A 17,257-nucleotide genomic window follows, 5' to 3' on the forward strand; every position below is an offset into this window, starting at 1 on the left:
CCCTTAATCTTCTGTAACTTCTTCCCTTTACAGCCTCAAATTTACTCTCCAGTAGCTGGAGATAAGTCCCATTCGCCCTCCCCATCCACTCCCTTAGGAACTGAGGATTTTCTGATGGCCAGGAGCAAGGGGAGGCATGTCCAGGGCCTGGCAGCGACAGAAGGAATTCCAACCTGTTCTATTTCAGCAGAGAATCTGTCCCTGTACGGCATGAGTCTGAAGTCTTTTAGATGGCTAAATACGTGCATTAAGGTCCTGTAGGATTTTCAGGAGCTCCTACAGAGCGGCAGAATCCCCTCCCTCGACCTGCTGGCCACGCTGCTTTGGATGCAGCCCAGGATACGGTTGGCCTTCTGGGCTGCAAGCACCCATTGCCAGCTCATGTCCAGCTTTTGATCCACCAGTACCCCCAAGTCCTTCTCGGCAGGGCTGCTCTCAACCCCTTCACCCCCCAGCCTGTACTGATACTGAGGGTTGCCCCGACCCAGGTGCAGGACCCTGCACTTGGCCTTGTTGAACCTGATGAGGTTCACACAGGGCGACTTCTCAAGCTTGACAAGGTCCCTCCGGATGGCATCCTGTCCCTCAGGTGTATCATAAGGGTATTTCTCCTGGCCCCCAGCTGCCACCTCAGAATACGATAGGTCTGTCAGCACTGTGTCAGACCTGTTACTCCCATGTAGATATTTCAGCTACCCCAGGACTCTCAAATGGGACTAGATGCTTATGTTTAGACAGCTAAATTACACCCTACGGGTGTAATTTAATTTAATGTCACTCCATTTTAATTGAATGTTAAGACTCTGCTTTCAGCCTTCATAGCTAGGAGAAGCTAGCTGACATGACTGATAAGTCGTATTTAAATTGAAGCCTGTGTGGTTTACTCAACATAGCCTTAGCTTGACTTGCACAGGGCTCCGGCAGTTCAAGTGGCCTTAAGAGTCTCTGCAGTTTATTGACAACCTCTCTGAAACCACCGTTGCTTGCATGTGAGCTTAAAGAGAGTTAAAAATACTAAACAAAGAAATGCAGAGATACAGAGCTAAAACTAGTTATGGGTGGATCTGTCGGCAGGGTTTTAATAGTTTTCCATGACTGACTGCTGTTTTTATGTCTTCTAGGAAATTCAGCAAAGACATGGTCTGGCCAACTCTATTTCTTCCTATTTAATCAAGCCTGTCCAGAGGATCACAAAATACCAACTCCTACTGAAGGTACCTTAGTGAGCTGCCCAAGTCAGCTCATGCAGAGCAGTTTCCAGGTGGAATGAGTTAACTTACTCTTAAGGGAGCTCCTTCATCGCCTGTTCATGACCTGTAAGCAGCTGCTGTTGAGCGGCTGCTCCTAATTCCCAGGCCTGAGCATGGCAACAAAGTGTGAAATCAGGTTGGGTTTTTTAAAGGAAGACTCACAGAAACAAAAACCCAAACAGTAAAAAACTGATCACATGTTTCAACTTGGGTTTTTTGTATCCAAGTGGATTTAACCCTAAAAAGCGATAACTGGGAAAGGGAAATCGAAGTGATGACAGAACTGTTTACTTTCCTTCTTGCTACATTTGTGACATGTAATATTTTGATTAAAGGCTTCAATAACAGCAGTAATGAACTTTGGGAAATTTCACTGACTCTTGATGGAGCCTCCTTCACTGGCATTAGATTCTGTTTGAGAGCTAACATGTTGTGTTTGAAAAATGGGGAAAAGCTTCATATACAAAGTAAGGACTTCCAAGTGAAACACTAACATTTCCCATAAAAAAAAAAAAAACAACTTTTGTTGGCTTGTTGTAAACTGTAAATAGTTTTTTGCAGTATCTTGTGAGTAGGTGAATTTTAGATCTAACTTAACCAGCCACTGTTCACTTCAAAAGTAGTAAACCAGAGAAGAAAAAATATCTGGTGGTAAGGGAAGAGACAGATTCTGACTTTGGAAAGCTAGGACCAGATATCATAATTGCATCTTTAAAGCTTCCTGTGTATATGCCAAAGGAGTGAAGTACTGTACTACGAAGGTACTTACTGAGTATGTTTAATGTCTAGACAAATCTGTGCTTTGTACTACTTTACTGAAACAACACCCAGGTTTACCATAGTCTTGCGAGTGCTGTGGGAGAGCGAGCCTGCACTGCACAAACCATCTGCTAATGGGAAGGCTAAAACACCCCTTCAGTCATCACCCCTGTAGTCTCCTCCTCAGGTGAATCTTTTCTGAAGGACCCTCCCTGCCCTGGGCACAGCACGCTGCCAGTCCTGCCTGCACTGCGGTACTCGCCAGCACTGCTGGATCAGGCGGGGGTCCTGCAACCCGGCTGGACGGACTGATGGCTGCTGCATAAGCCTAAGTCCCCAGAAATCTTCTGAGCGCACAGTCTCACGGGGGAGCACCTTGTTTTGTCTTGTTTTATAGTCATTCCCATTTGATCCCCGCTGCCTGTGAGCATCCGCAGCGGGTTTAATGCGGTTCAGTTTTCTCCTGTCACTGTTAGCGAAGCAGCTGTGTGTACCAAGTAACAGGATCGGATATAAAGCCAGCACGTTGGTCAGAGTTTGTTTATAGGTGTTCTGCATTGCTTCTTAGGAACTGCTAACCTGCTGCGAGGAGGGCAAAGGGGAACTCAAAGATGGTCTGGAAGTGATGCTCAGTGTCCCAAAGAAGGCCAACGACGCAATGCACGTCAGCATGCTGGAAGGTAGTAGATGGGCAGGTGGCCGGGGCAGGGGAGGGACCCCCCGATAAATGAAGCTTCCTTGTAACTTGTGTAGAAAGATAGTACAGGTTGACTGTAGCAGTACTGTTGATTGATCATAATTTTCAGGTACTACTTAGCTCCTTTCTGCTATTTCTCCAAAAGCCTTGGAAGAATAAAGCTGGCTAGGAAGTTTGGGGATTTTATTTATTTATATCTTACGTGTGTGTATATATGTACATACGTGTGTGTATACATATGCGATGTGTATATATATCTGGTTAAAACATTTGTACTTAATGAAACAGTATTGTACTTAATGAAACCCCTCCCCCTGAAACAGTATCAGTTTAGCTGCTGGCAGCCATAACGATTATTGGATGAAAACATTTCTAAATACTGTCTCAACATTTCAAAAGAAAAAGTTCTGGTTTTCTGAGTCAAAACAGCTTGTGTTTCAAAATGTTAGTATAATTATCCCAAAGATTAAAAAAAAAAGAAAAAAGTATTTCAAAATTACAGAAAAAAAATTTTGATTACCCCAAAGTTAAATCTTTTTTATTGGCTTTTTGATGTGTGCAGTATTTCTAAAATTTAAAAATTTTATTCTGGACAAGGATGCTTTATTGTTTCTCAAACATTTTCTTGGCCTGGGAAAATCATTTCCAGCCTGGCTTGAGTCAGAACCAGGAAACAAGAAGAATACTAAAACAGGCAAGAAAAAGGAAATGGTGCCGGTGGCTAAGCAGCACATTAAGACCAGGTGATTAAAACTGCAGGGAGGCAAACTGAACAAGCATAGGTAGAAACACTATAAAGATGGTTTTAACTGTGGTGTCTGGTGAAAAGCAACGTTTCCCAAAATAACGCCTGGATAATCTCCCCATGAGGTGACCAGCACTAGGCAATAATAAAGAAGCAGAGATGACTTTGTTAGAGTAAACAAGCACTTGGATGGTTGTCGTCTTAATAAAACATTATTCCTGATTATTTGGAGCAGGGACCAGGGCTGCTTGCTGCTCTCCCAGGAATATCTGGCATGGGCAACATCCATGGTGGAGCAATCCCCTGCTCTGGAGAGAAGATGACCCACAGGCTGCTGAGAAGCTTGGAGGGCACCTTGCCCTAGGGAATCCCTTTTCCCTCAAGCGTCCCAGTTACATGGAGGGAGTCCTGTGACCCTCAGCCATGTGTGGGCTTTTGACATGCAGCTTGGAAGATGCGAAACTCCTCCTGGAAAGCTTGTTTCAGACACCATACCAATTTGCTGTCATAGGTGTAGCTCCCCCATGCCACTGCTGTGGACTCACAGGCCCTTGAAGGTTGGGTTAGCATGCTTGAAGGCATCATGGTATGATGGGACACTTCCAGCTACCACACGTTATGTTTCGCTGAATTTGCATTGACATACATAAGATTCCTTGCATCGCAGTTCTGTGTACAGTAACCACCACTGAAACCTTTATAACGTTTATCTTTAAGTAATTACTACTACACTGTGGTAGCAGTCTCATTTAGCACATATGACGTATTTGCCTCTGGTGAAATAATTATACCATTGCAGTAGGAAAAAAAAAATATTTTCACTGGGGCAATGGATGCCCATTAATGTCCTTTCAGAATACCCTTTAAAAAAGATAAAGACCCTTTTATCTCAAGTCCTTACTGCTCTGGTGTTTCTGGGCATTACAACCCAAGAACAAATAGAAGCCAATGTATTTTGTGGTTTCAGGGTTTGATGAGAACCTGGACGTCCAGGGAGAGCTGATTCTTCAGGATTCCTTCCAAGTGTGGGATCCCAAGTCTCTCATTCGGAAAGGCCGTGAAAGGCATTTGTTTCTCTTTGAAATCTCTTTGGTGTTTAGCAAAGAGATCAAAGATTCTTCAGGACACACAAAATATGTTTACAAGAACAAGTTACTGGTAGGTGTGGCTGCAAAGAAAATACTCTGGGTGTTGTGTTTCTTGGAGGTAAAGGTGGAGTTTAGGGGATGGCTCACATGTTCCCATGCTGGGTTGAGGATATTCATGCCACCTGGATGGGCTGGCTCTGGGCCCTGCAGGGCTCATCTGGAAGCCAAGCTCACAGTGAGTCTGGAGAGTTTTAAGATAGTGAGATGTGAAGGGTGGGCGGGAAATGCAGAGGATCACTCAAGCCATTCACTTCCTTGCCATACTCTGGTTTTCTGTCTCTCTTATCTATGTGTAGCAAAGCAGAGACAAGATCTTAGTCCCCTATCCATCCCTGCCTCCCCACTTCTCCCTACAAATATAAAGTTTTCTGGACTCATGAAATCTCTCATCATCTCTCCTCCACACTAGACCTCAGAACTGGGAGTGACTGAACATGTTGAAGGAGATCCCTGTAAATTTGCTTTGTGGTCTGGACGAACACCATCCTCAGACAATAAAACAGTGCTGAAAGTAAGTCTTTTCTGCTTGTTTTCTTGGCCTTTAGAGGCTAGTTGAGGCCTTGGGAGCACTAAATGAAAGGTCGGTTTCTTCCCCCTTCATATTCGCATGGCTTCCATGTCTGTCAGCGGGGTCACGCCTGCATCGGGAGCAATTCAGCTCTAAGGCCTCAGTACGAATCAAGACAGTACAGTTCTGCAGCCTTGCTGAAATTGCATCTCCTTTTGCAGCCTGGGTTGAGCAGCTGCTCGCTGACACAGGGCACATCTCAGGGTGTTTGTCTGGGAGGTGTAATTCTCTTAGTCCTTTGCCACTGAGCTTATTGACAGTCAACCTATTCCTCAAACCTCCAGAGCTGACAGCCATTTGTCAAGTGAGTTTTTAATGAAGAATTCATATTATAGTTATTTTGTCTGAGGAAATCCTAGCTGCACACCGATAACCTATTTCCCCTCCACAGAGCGTGCTGTATTGCTAGTATTAAATATATTTATCCAGAGCTTAGCTGCTTTGCTGTTGCTTGCCAAGTAGGTCTGGTAAAAATACCCTGTTCTCCTGGGGTTACCAGGTTACTTCAGCAGCTAAAACAATACAGCAGAGAGGAGAAACAGTTAATCATGCATTTTCATCAGCCAACCACGATTCTTCTACATAGGAGGTGACATGCTGGGAATATGATAAAGTATCTGTCTTTCTCCCTTGTGGAACTTTAGGCTTCCAGTATAGAAACAAAACAGGAATGGATCAAAAATATCCGGGAGGTCATTCAAGAAAGGATTATCCATCTGAAAGGAGCTCTGAAAGAGCCAATTCAGCTCCCCAAGACACCAGCAAAGCAGCGAAACAACAGTAGAAGGTAACCTCAGTCATTCTGTACAACAGGATATCGCTAGCATTTTCTCAACCAACAGCAGTGTAGTGTCTGTGGGCTTTTGACTGGATTCACTTACTTTTTCTTACTATAGTCAAAAACAGTTTTCATCATCTTTGGTTTTTATATGTTGTCTTGGCAAAAGTAGCTAGAAAGATTTTCTATGATACACATGCAAAAGTCTTTTAGTTTAGTACTCCGAAGTATTGGAGAGAAATGAACAGTAAAAATTCTTCAGAGTCCAAGGTTATGTTTCTTTCCCAAAGTAGAATTTACTTCTTCGCATTTGAGTATGAAGAGATTTTTTTTCCCTGTTTGACATTTTGAATTGTTTGACAATGAAAATCACAGCTGGTGATGGCAATATATTACTACAGTGGAGAATTTGTATTTCATCATCAAATACAAACTCATTTCAGCCTGTGAAGTAATATTAATTTTTTTGTCAATTTCTTTGAATCCTGGATTAAATAGAAATTATGGAAAATTAATTGTTCTTTTGCTGGCATTCCCAAAAGCCACCTGTAATTTGAGCATCTCCATTTCTTCAAGTTTTATCACTCTCATACTTCAGGCTGTATTATAGAGGTATCCAAAGCATGAGTAGCCAAGGTCATCTAGGAGATCTGTAGCAAGGCAGAGATCCAGATATTTCTTCCTGGGGACATGCACCAATACAAGAGTTTTCTAGTACAGGGGTCTTAGTTTTTTTTTTTTTTTTCTTTTTTGTCCTTAAATATATATTTTATATTATTTAAATGTTTATTTTGAAAGACCAGTACAAATTTAGGTGAACTATATCAGCAGAGCAGAAGAGAAGAAGATACCCTCTGTTAGCAAACTCATAGAGGTAGACTTGAGGAGCTCTACACTGTATTTATTTTTGTTTGGATATCATTTTTATGGCTTAGTATTAAATTCCTGAAAATGTGGTTCCTATGAGACAAGAGAAATACCCTTTCCTTCAGTGTCACATGTAGCCTGGGCTGAAAGGTTTTGGTTTAAGGCAGAAACCTAATTGAAGGAAAGTTTCTGCCTGATGCCCTCATTGCAGAGCTATTTCTGAACACCAGACTCTTCATGCCAGAAATATGCAGGCAACAGCCATCCTGTTTCCAGCAACAAAGGTTGTGATTATGTGCTAATCCCAACCCTATGGCTGCGGGTGACAGAATTTTAAATTGCAAACTACATAACAACATGGGCTGCATCAGTGAGGTAATTTTAGCAGAAAGCCAGGTCTGGCATGCTGACTCGGCACATCTCAAATCCACCTATAAAGTCATGCACATCTCAAGGTGGTGTGTTGACTGAACATCATTCCCCTATTATGTCTTTTGCAGAGATGGAGTAGATGATGCAGACAGCCAAGGAGATGGCAGCAGTCAACCTGACACCATTTCCATTGCATCCAGGACATCACAGAACACAGTGGACAGTGATAAGGTAGGACTGAAATGTAAAAATACACTGCAGTTAATTGTTCCCAGAAAAATGTCAGTGAGGAGCAGATTGGAAGGCATAATAAAGCAGCCTGTATTCTACTGAGTTAGCTGAAACTTGTATTCCCCTCTGCTAAGCTATTAAAATCCAGTCTGTTTCTAGGTGCTCATCAGTACTGCTGTTTTACACGGTAACACCTGTTACTGCAGCTTCTTTGTAGTTAATACACAGAGGTTGAACTGGCTCTGAAGAAACACAGCCCAGAGCAGCCTTTTCTTCACTAGTAGAACGTGCCCTGTGGGAGCCAGCTTCTGAATCAGCAAACAGTTGGTTATGGTATGGGTATATTTGCCCTCTGAGCTAAAATCACTAGTTTGTTGGAAGGAATACAGGTGCTTACACACCATTAATACAGCAAAATTGGGATCCTGGCTGGTATCTTGAGAGCCTGGGAGGCCTACCCTTTCCAGAGACTGTGATTCTGGACCCCACTCTTCGCAGACATATGGTGGAGCATATGGATGGCCCCAAGATGCGCTAGATTCCTTTGGAATGTTCCACGTTTTTGGCACGTATGTACTCGTCATTTTACTTATCAGATGATCTGAGTCCAGACTCCCAGCTCCACTAGGATGCCTGACTTGAACTTGTTACCCTGATACCTCCAACTGCAGTCTTGAGCTGAATTAGCAGTTGGTAGTAGGAGTAAGTGGGCTGTTAGTAATAATTTACCTTAGCTGTGCTGATGGGGTTTGTCATAGCCACCAAAAGAATGTCCATATTCTCTTCACATGTTTTTTTTTTAAACCATCTGTAGCTTGCAAAAGGATGAATTCTACAGAGCCCTTCTGGATTTATCTTTTTGTCAGGGCTTTAATTATGCTGCCACTTACACAAGGTAGAAGGGTGTCTTCACAAAATCACAATTTAAGTTTATGGTTCTCAAGTTCACAAGTAAGGTTCAGTGCAGAGATTACTGTGAAAGCTGGACTCAGAAATAGGAATTAATTGCAAATAAATTATCTTTGTAAGACCACCTGTTGTATTTATCTTAAAGATATGTTCCCATGCTTTTGGGTTTTTTGACGAATAATGTGCATTAAAAAATTATTAATCCTCACAACCCAACGGCCACTGTACTGTATGCAAATACTTTGCCCGATGCTGAAGAAGTACTTTCTTAAGTCTTCAGTCTGCGTGGAATCCCATGTTTTTCACATTTATCATTCCTGAGAAATGCCCTGACTTAGCAGAGTACTTAAGCTCATGCTTAATTTTAAGCATTCTCATAAGCTTTGCTCATTTGCCCCAAGCCCACTGACTCAGTTGCATGAATTATGGTAGACAGGCAAGGTCTAGGTCAGATGCTCCATACTGCATGCTGTAGCTGCATACAAGATTGATAGTGCCAACAGCACAAGAAAGCATCAAGCTGTACCCTGAAAGACAGCCCATCATGGCAACAGTTGGTTTAAGGATGCAAAACTTGAAAGGGTTATAGACATTTCTATCCAAAACCCTGTTTGAACTGGATGGTGAATGTGTATGAGATAGATAGAGCACCAAATTGTACAGGGAAACATTTGTTACCACTGAGGAAAGGCTAAATCATTTCTAGGGTTGCGCTATGGTTTTTACTTTTTTAAAGTGGGTAGGTTCACTTGCTGACTTAAGACTATCTGTGTGTGCATGTGTCCTTATATATATTTACTGAATAGAAACAAATTCCAGCGTATAGCTAAAGCTTAAACATACTTTTATGTGCTTTGCTGAGTCTGAGCAACTAGTGTACCACCCTTAGCCAGAGAGGCAGTTCCTGCTGACTGATGCTACTGCCAGAATACCGTGGTAAATTTAGCCCTCAGAGTGCTGCATTACTGTGTCTTTGCTCCAAGGAAAATGAACTCCCTGTATCACTTTATAGTTCTCTCTCATTTTTTCTACACAATGTTAGCCAAATTAAGGAGAGATGGAGCTGAGTTGTCTTGTTTCCCACTGAAGCGACATTGGAGGCACACCTGCGTTCAGTCTCCGTTCAGACATCTGTTCTTACACTGCTTGCATGAAGCCCTTAGCACGTGTTAGCATCTGCTGTGAGGAGGGGACTCTTAGCAGATCCCAAAGCTGTGCGAGGACCCCAGCCACAAGACTCCTAGTGGTGACGTTTCACCATATGGGAACAATTCACTGTCATTACAAGTTATTTTACTCTCCAAGTTTAAAATGGGATTTTTTCCTCCAATGTGTAGTTGGACTTATCTTCTAGGATCGTCTGAGTGAATCTCATTGGACTGGGAAGATTTATCTTCTCACATAGTCTGGCACTGAGTTACTGGCACTGGAAGACTGTGCCATATCATGCTCTCTAGTTAAGGTTTCTTGGCACAGTTGATAGTTCTTGGTAAACACTGTAACTTACACGCTATAACTAACTCACGTGGTACTGTTAGCAGCACTGAGAGGTAACGTGTTCAGCGAATAGCGGTTTCCCTGCCTGGTTGAGTCCAGCAAAGTCAGCAGTGTTATTCCCAGGAGTTCAGATGCAGGCTCTCAGTTTTTGCACAGCTGTAGCCTCCATGGGTGTCCTCTCTCTGCGCCCCAGTGAGATCTCCATCCAGAGGAGCCAAGAGAAATTGCTCCTGCCTTTAAAAACTCTGGCTGTTCACAGCAACCTCATTTACAAACACATGCAAAGAGCTTTGCAGTGCTAGCAATGTGCCAGGATGGCAGCCGATTAATCCTGCACTGGGACCGTCTGTGCATCAACTTAGTGCCAGAAACAATTCTCAAGTCACATTTAAGAGTTGATATTACTCTCTGAAGGCAAAAGAATTAAAAGATTTAGCTGACACACTTTGTCCTTTCCCTAAATCTTGCAATTACACCCAAGGATTACCTCATGCATTAGCTGAATGTTCAGACAAGAATGACAAACAACATTTTAGACAAAGAAAACCACAACCTCTCAAAGATTTCCAATTTCAAGTAGCACTTCTGCTTAATAACAGTCCTCGTGCCTCAAGTTATATGTATTTCTTTCAACCTATTTGTGAGCCAACCCCTTCTGAGTTGCAAGTAGCCATTTCTATCCCCTCTCATGACAACACAGCCCTAGAGCAAAGCTCTACCTTTGCATTTCAAACTCCTAAAAAGGCAGAAGGTTTTTTGTTGTTAAGTGGGAATGAGATAACATTATTGTAAATTCATCAAGGATTTTGCTTTCCCTCAAGACAGCTGAACGTAGCCATAACGTTTATCGGGGGATCATTTGGTGCAGAGGATAGGGCACTTGACTGGGGGCCAGAAGAGCCGAGTCCTAGTTCTGCTCAGTCACTCACGTGTTGGATGCCAACACAAATTACATCTGATGGCATATTGCACTCATCTTTTTTTTTTCTTGTTTGGATTGGGAATTTGCGAGGGAGACAGGAATTCTTGCAAACATTACATTTGTACATTAATTAAGCATCGTCCCGTGTTGTCCCAGCACAGGATACAGACCCAAATTCAGAGCCATTTTTGTATATTGAAGGAAATGCACAGTAACCTTTGTGGTAGCAGACTCTGCTTTGAAAATATTCTTCATTATAAGCCTGACTCCAGAAGTGTTACTAAGTCTTTAAATATTCAGGCCATCCTGGCTGCAGGCAGTGGTCAGGTGATTACATGAGACTCATCAGATTAAAAAAAAAAATACATCCAAGTCTGTTTAAAACAAACAAAAAAAGAGATTGCTCCTGTCTTTTAAATTAAATATCTATTTAAGTAGCTTCCTAAATCTAGATCTTAGTCCTTAATATCTTTAATTTTCTTGGATTTTTGTCTCTCAAAAATATATAAAGCAATTATCCCTGGGCTCAAACATTTCATTTTCATTAAATACTATATAGCAGAAACACAGACTTCACGTAAGGTCTGTAGGTCTGCATCTTTGTAAAGGGAAAGAAAGTTAACATATAAAATGTTTATTTTTCCATTTGTAACTGTGACTTTTTCTATATGCAATCTATATTCTAAAATATTTCAAACACAGAAAAAGAGTTATTTGGGTTGTCATTTGGTATTGCAGAAGTATTGTACAGCGGGAAACAAGTGGGTTCTTGAACTGAACTCAGTGCTAAAGAATCAATAGATAATGAATACTATTCCAGTAAGCGTAATTCCCATTGAGCGTCCAAGTCGGGTCCTAGGTAACCTACTAAGCAAAATTTCTTCATCCATTTCCAACAGGCAAACTAGACGGCTCTTGTTCTATACAGTAAGCCCTCTTCAACATGCTATCTAAAAACCTCTCCTTAGGGAGAAATCCTTGCCCTATTCAATTCACAGCAGTCAGGATTTCAGTCTTTATATTTGGATTCAAGGCAATGGGGTATTGCATAAAGAAAATGCTAGCATGCAGGGCATTCTCATTTGTTAAGCCCATTGATCTATTGGCTTGTAAAACAGCTGTTTCTGGCAATACTGGTCCATCTTCTAATGACTTTTTTTTTTGTTGGCTTTTGCAGAATGCTGAGGAGAGCAGTTCTCATTTCCTTCTGTTGTTTTTGGATGTGGAAAGCAGCTCTGAAATGTGAACTGAAAAGTTTTTACTCTAAAAATAAATATACATGATACACTTTTATCTTTTCCAATTAGATACTGGACTCAGCTCATCTTTCGGCTGTCATGAGACTGAGATCTTGACCTCTTCCACATTGGTGGTATTATATAAAATCTGGGAACAATCATTTTTCTAACTGAAGGTAATTGGTATAAGAGGGGAGATTTTAGAATTAAGGCTTGTTGGAACAAGTCACCTAGGGGCGGATTCTCTTTTCTTGAAAAGCTTCTAATCAAGGTAAAATATCTTTCTCCCTGTGATCTTGTTACTGAAGCAGAAGTTAGGACCTGATGCAGGAAGTACTGCTTCAGATTCTTCATTAGGAGGAACTCTTCATTCCTTGGAAGCTTCCTTTCCAAGTAACACAGATATGAGGAGTGCCTTGATCCCCAAGTTTCTTCCTTGAGGCTACTAATCATTTTGGGTTTGAACTCCATGAAGTTGTGCGCCAACATGCTGCATGTCTTTCTAAACAGGTAGTATTTCCTTGAACTATTGCCTAGTGTTAATATGTGCTGATTAAAAAAAGTAAAATGATCAAATGGAAATGCCCATTCATTCAATAGTAAAGGAAACTTATTCTGTTATGTACCTCACCAGGAGGACATAAAGAAAATTACTATGTTTATTAGATGCCACCATCAACATATACAATACAAAATGGTCAATCATTGCTTCCCAGCATAAATTAATCTGGAAATTAAATATTGAAATTAAAATGCCTAAAACCAAAGTCAAAAAGCCAAAGATCCCACTCTGACTGGGCAGCTGGTAAAGAAATGAAGTATGTTAAGGTGAGCAGGTAATTTACAAATACTCCCTTCTCTGAAACTGTCGATCCCATCAGCTGGAGTTCAGCCACTTGCTTCCAGCAGTGGGAGTTGGAAACCTAACTGCAGCAGGTAGGGAGCTCCTGGTTGCTGATGGCTGGCAACATTTCCCTGAATGAGGGAAAAGTCTTCTCCCTCACACTAGCGTAAGGCTGACCTAACAGCCCAGCACAGCACGTGCCCTATAAAAGGTGGGTTTTTGTATGGTTTGCATCGACATGAAGGCATAGGCACTTCAGAGGGTCTAGTTGCAAATTTGTATTTACACACGAGCCCAGCTTTCTAGCCACTTGAAAGTGGAACTAGCCCCTTGGGGCGTGCTAGCACTGCGACCATGATCCTTACTACTAGCAGCATTGCACATCAGCTCTTCCTGGATCATAAAGCTGATCCCACCAGAGATTTCTCTGTTTTTTGTACTAATAACATTCTTCTCGTCTGTGCTCTCAGGCTGGCCTGGAATCAGCAGCAAGCCTAAGGCTCCTCTCAAAAGTGGAATGACTTGGAAAAGCTCAGTTAAAGGAATGAAAGCATTTGCTACAAAATAATGAAATAATAATAATAATCTTTCAGTAAAAATCCCCTTGAAATATTGAAATAAGAACATCAGCATAAGGAAAAAAAGTTTTAAAAATTTGATGTCAATATGAAACATTACTTTGTCAAATACAGAAAATGCAGACCTGGGATAAAAATGAGAGGTATCGCCATTTTCAGAGAGGGAATTAAAGGCACGGAGAAATTAAAAACAATGCTATAAGGCAAATGCATACATTAATTCTGCTAACAAGAGTACTCTTATTAAGACTGAGCTGACAATTTAATTTCTACTCAGTTCCTCAGCAAGGGAACCAATACACTAATCAGAACTAAAAACTATACAGCAGATCTCTGTCTCTCTTCAAAGCTGTTAAAGTATTCTGTAGCTTTCAGTTATATACTTTACTTTCCTGAAGCATTTTTTTCCTTTGAACCCCTGGTACTAGGGTTTTTATAATCATCTCTAGCCTTTTTCAAAATATTTACTCAGCTAGTGATCCAAGCCCTCTATCCCTCTGGCTTTATTATGGCACAATGTATGCATCCCATGATCTGAGTTTTGGCCTTTTCCATCTCTGCCGGTGAGTTCTGTATTGAGCTGTGCAAGAGGCACATTTCTACTGCAGCACTGGAGGAATTTCAAGGGACAAGAGCTGTTGACCCCCAGCAGTGCTTGTGTATGGTCAAAACATGTACCGCTATGGACTGGAATCTGTGCAGTACTTGAGCAGTGGGACTGAGATGAATAGAAAACACCCGTCAGTGGAAATTCACTCTGCCAGCGGTTAATGGCTGCTAGAGATTGTAGCTGGTGTGAAGGAAGTTGGAAAGTATGGTGTAAACTCTGACTATGGCAGAGCTAAGGGAGAGCATGATCATGGGAATATGGAGTTGAGTGGTAAAGCAGGTAGTCACTTAAACACAGGATCTGGAATATGACTTTAGAAACCTTCCTGTTTTCTGGAGCCTTGTGAAAGGTGATGTATATGGAGTTGTCCCCAGGTGAGGCTGGGCATTGACTTGAAGAGCTCCAACATATATATTTTACTCTCAGTAAATTTGATTAGATTTAACAACTGTGAGTTTCTAAAGGGCAAAGGAAGGGATTGATTTGGTCTCATTTATGTAAGTATTGTTGTGGTTATTGTGCACTGATCCTGTCCAGGCAAGTGATGTGCCAGAATTCAGTAGTGTACTGTCTGGAGTACTGCTCCCTTACAGTGACTGATGAATTATGGTATCACAAGTAAAATTAAATTTATGTAATAGAAAATGACTGCTGACTGTTAAGTGGATTTTTTCTGTGAAGATATGATAAAGAAAAGAGGAGTGAATTATGACTCCAGAGGATATATTTCTATTGCTTGGTCACTGCCTAGCATTAGTGCAGTTATCACACTGAGTTCTCACTGCACTCACCTGTGGAAAAGGGAGAACATGATAGCTAGCAAAGGAAATCCTGACATAAAATATTTTGGCATTTTAATTAGCCTTTTTGAGTGCTCACTAGCTATAAGTTGTTAACTCTTTTCAAGATACTGTGATGTAGTAGCAAAATGTTTATCTTATCAAGGAAATAAATTGTTCAGCCAGGAGCTGACATCTCTCTCTCTCTCTCTTGTGGTAGTGTCTTCAAGTTTCCTTAGGCTTTGTGAGACTGCCTCTCAATTCTTGCTCTAAATCTTGGCTAGGAGCCCTGTAAATTCAGCTCTTCCCTGGGAAAAATATACAAATGTATGTATCTTTTTTATGATGAATGGCTCCCTGAAACTGAGGTCATTGAGATGACACTTGGAATTGATAAAAATAAGACTATTTTATCTCTGCTGGCAATGCTGCCTTTGACATGAACCTGCCTTTCTAATCAATTCATGATCAGTAATATTACTGTGGCACTTGCTCAGTAATACCCTTCCCTAAGTATAAAGTAAGGACTTTCCCTTTGCTTCCTGTATTTCTTATTAGAAATGCCGTACTGCCAGCTGTTCCAGCTTTTGAATTGCACGACTGTACTTGCCTGTCTCCATTTGAGATTTTATTCAGTCTTTTGGAAAAAACCCACTTGAGGCTCTTGGAGTGAAACATAACACACTCAAACCGACAAGCTTTAAATTACATCTTTAGGTTTCCCGATGAGGTCATCCTCGGACTGAGGTGCTACACACACCTTGTTTGATTCCTTGTGCAAAAGTGCATGGGCACTCATAGGAAACGCCAAACCCCAGATGTGATCCAAATATTTAAAATCATCTTTTGCTCAGAGAGTCAGTGTCAGGCTCTGCTTTGGTATAACTTAATCTCTGTTTTGGGGAGTTGGGTGATAGGTCTCACATTACCTTTTTTGTCTGTACACTGGTCACTATGACTTGTAGTTTTACAGGAATTTACCTACGTGTCATCTACAAGCGGAGTCAGGAGACAGCTCTTTTTTTGGATTTATAATGCATGTAGCACAGGATCTCCAGCTCCCTCAGCACAGGTGTTAGTACTGGCACTGCCTGCAACACAAATATCCCAGGACAATTCTGGGGTCCTTGCCCTTTTTTTAACTCTGAGAACACTGAAAAAACTGGACTTTGATCTTCCTTAGATTGGAACCAGATTTCAAAGCACAGGAAAAAGAATCCATCTTTTCTGGCACCCATTTCTAAATGTAACAATTAAATGATCAAGAAGTTTACCTCTGAGAAGTGATCTGTCAAGGGTGCAAGTGCTGCTGAGAGTAGGGACATTTGTTTTCTGTTGTTGCCACCAAGTATTTGTTGCAGCTGTGGGTGGAAGGCAGCACTAAAGACAGGCTGTCTTGTTTCAAAGAGCTTTCTCAGAAAAGGTGTGTATGTTCTTTTGAAAAACAAAGTAAAACATGAGCAGCTGCTTTTAAAATATCACACTTGTTGCACGCACTTGCAAACTTCACAGTAATTCCTCAGGGAACTGTGTCTAAAGTCCTAACCATGTATGTAGTGGAACCTTATCCATTTCTTATTGTACTGCATGGCTGGAGAATTCCCCCCACAGCTACGTGAAAGATGATGACAGTGGATGAATTTCACCGAAGGCCCCCTTTTTTATGTGCTAGTTGAATTTTAGAAAGAAATTTTGCAGAGATTTGAGTGTTTCACACAATCCTGGCTTCATCACTGTGAAAATATAGCAAAGCCAAAACAAAGGAAAGAACACGGCGCAAGTTTTGTAAGGAGTTGCTGACTGTGGAACACCCTGTGGTTTCATTTCACGGACAAAAATGAATGAATATCTGGAAACATGGAACAACTTTCTTCACGGAGAGTGTGGTCAGTCACTGGAATAGACTCCCCAGGGAAGTGGTCAAAACACCAAGCCTGCCAGTATTCAAGGAGCGTCTGGAGGACGAATGGTTTAGTTTTAGGTAGTCCTGCAAGGAGCAGGGAGTTGGACTTGATTCTTATGGGTTCTTTCTAACTTCAGATATTTTATGATTCTATGATCTGTAGTGTCCATGGGAATAGAAATCACATTGTTTATTGGGTAATATTCCCAGGAAATAACTTCATACAAGGCACATATAAAATTTGCCTTGCCTCTTAAATATCTCAGCTGGGATTTCTGAAGGTGCTATTGAACTTTAGTGGGACCTCTGCTCTCAAAATGCTTGGACACAATTCTGTCCCCAAAGGAAAACCATTCCTTTGGTGGTCTGTGAAGGGTAACTGGTCAGCACTTACAGGTTTACTTCCAGACCAGTGCAGAAGCAGCAGATATTTTCTTAACACCTCTTCCAGTTTTATATTTGCAACTATAAATAACTGCAGATATGTATCCAGACTCAGTTGGGTGATCAGATGCTGATAAGAGATCCAACTGAAAGCCCCTGAAAGTGCAGTCCTAGGGAA

At 41.5% G+C, this 17,257-nt stretch overlaps 1 protein-coding gene across 1 annotated transcript in view; it reads left to right on the forward strand.

The window, feature by feature from the left end:
• The window catches only part of KALRN (kalirin, RhoGEF kinase), a gene marked incomplete at both ends in the record, with an annotated part of 118,096 nt that overhangs the window by 68,361 nt on the left and 32,478 nt on the right, over positions 1-17,257 (forward strand). The window contains 6 exons of the mRNA XM_010285342.1: positions 1,122-1,214; positions 2,578-2,689; positions 4,419-4,609; positions 5,009-5,110; positions 5,812-5,954; positions 7,313-7,415. Of these exons, the coding sequence (XP_010283644.1) occupies positions 1,122-1,214; positions 2,578-2,689; positions 4,419-4,609; positions 5,009-5,110; positions 5,812-5,954; positions 7,313-7,415 (744 nt within the window). The remainder of the gene's footprint in view (positions 1-1,121; positions 1,215-2,577; positions 2,690-4,418; positions 4,610-5,008; positions 5,111-5,811; positions 5,955-7,312; positions 7,416-17,257) is intronic.

Source organism: Phaethon lepturus, unplaced genomic scaffold (assembly GCF_000687285.1).
Source record: "Phaethon lepturus isolate BGI_N335 unplaced genomic scaffold, ASM68728v1 scaffold7044, whole genome shotgun sequence".
NCBI classification, from domain to species: domain Eukaryota; kingdom Metazoa; phylum Chordata; class Aves; order Phaethontiformes; family Phaethontidae; genus Phaethon; species Phaethon lepturus.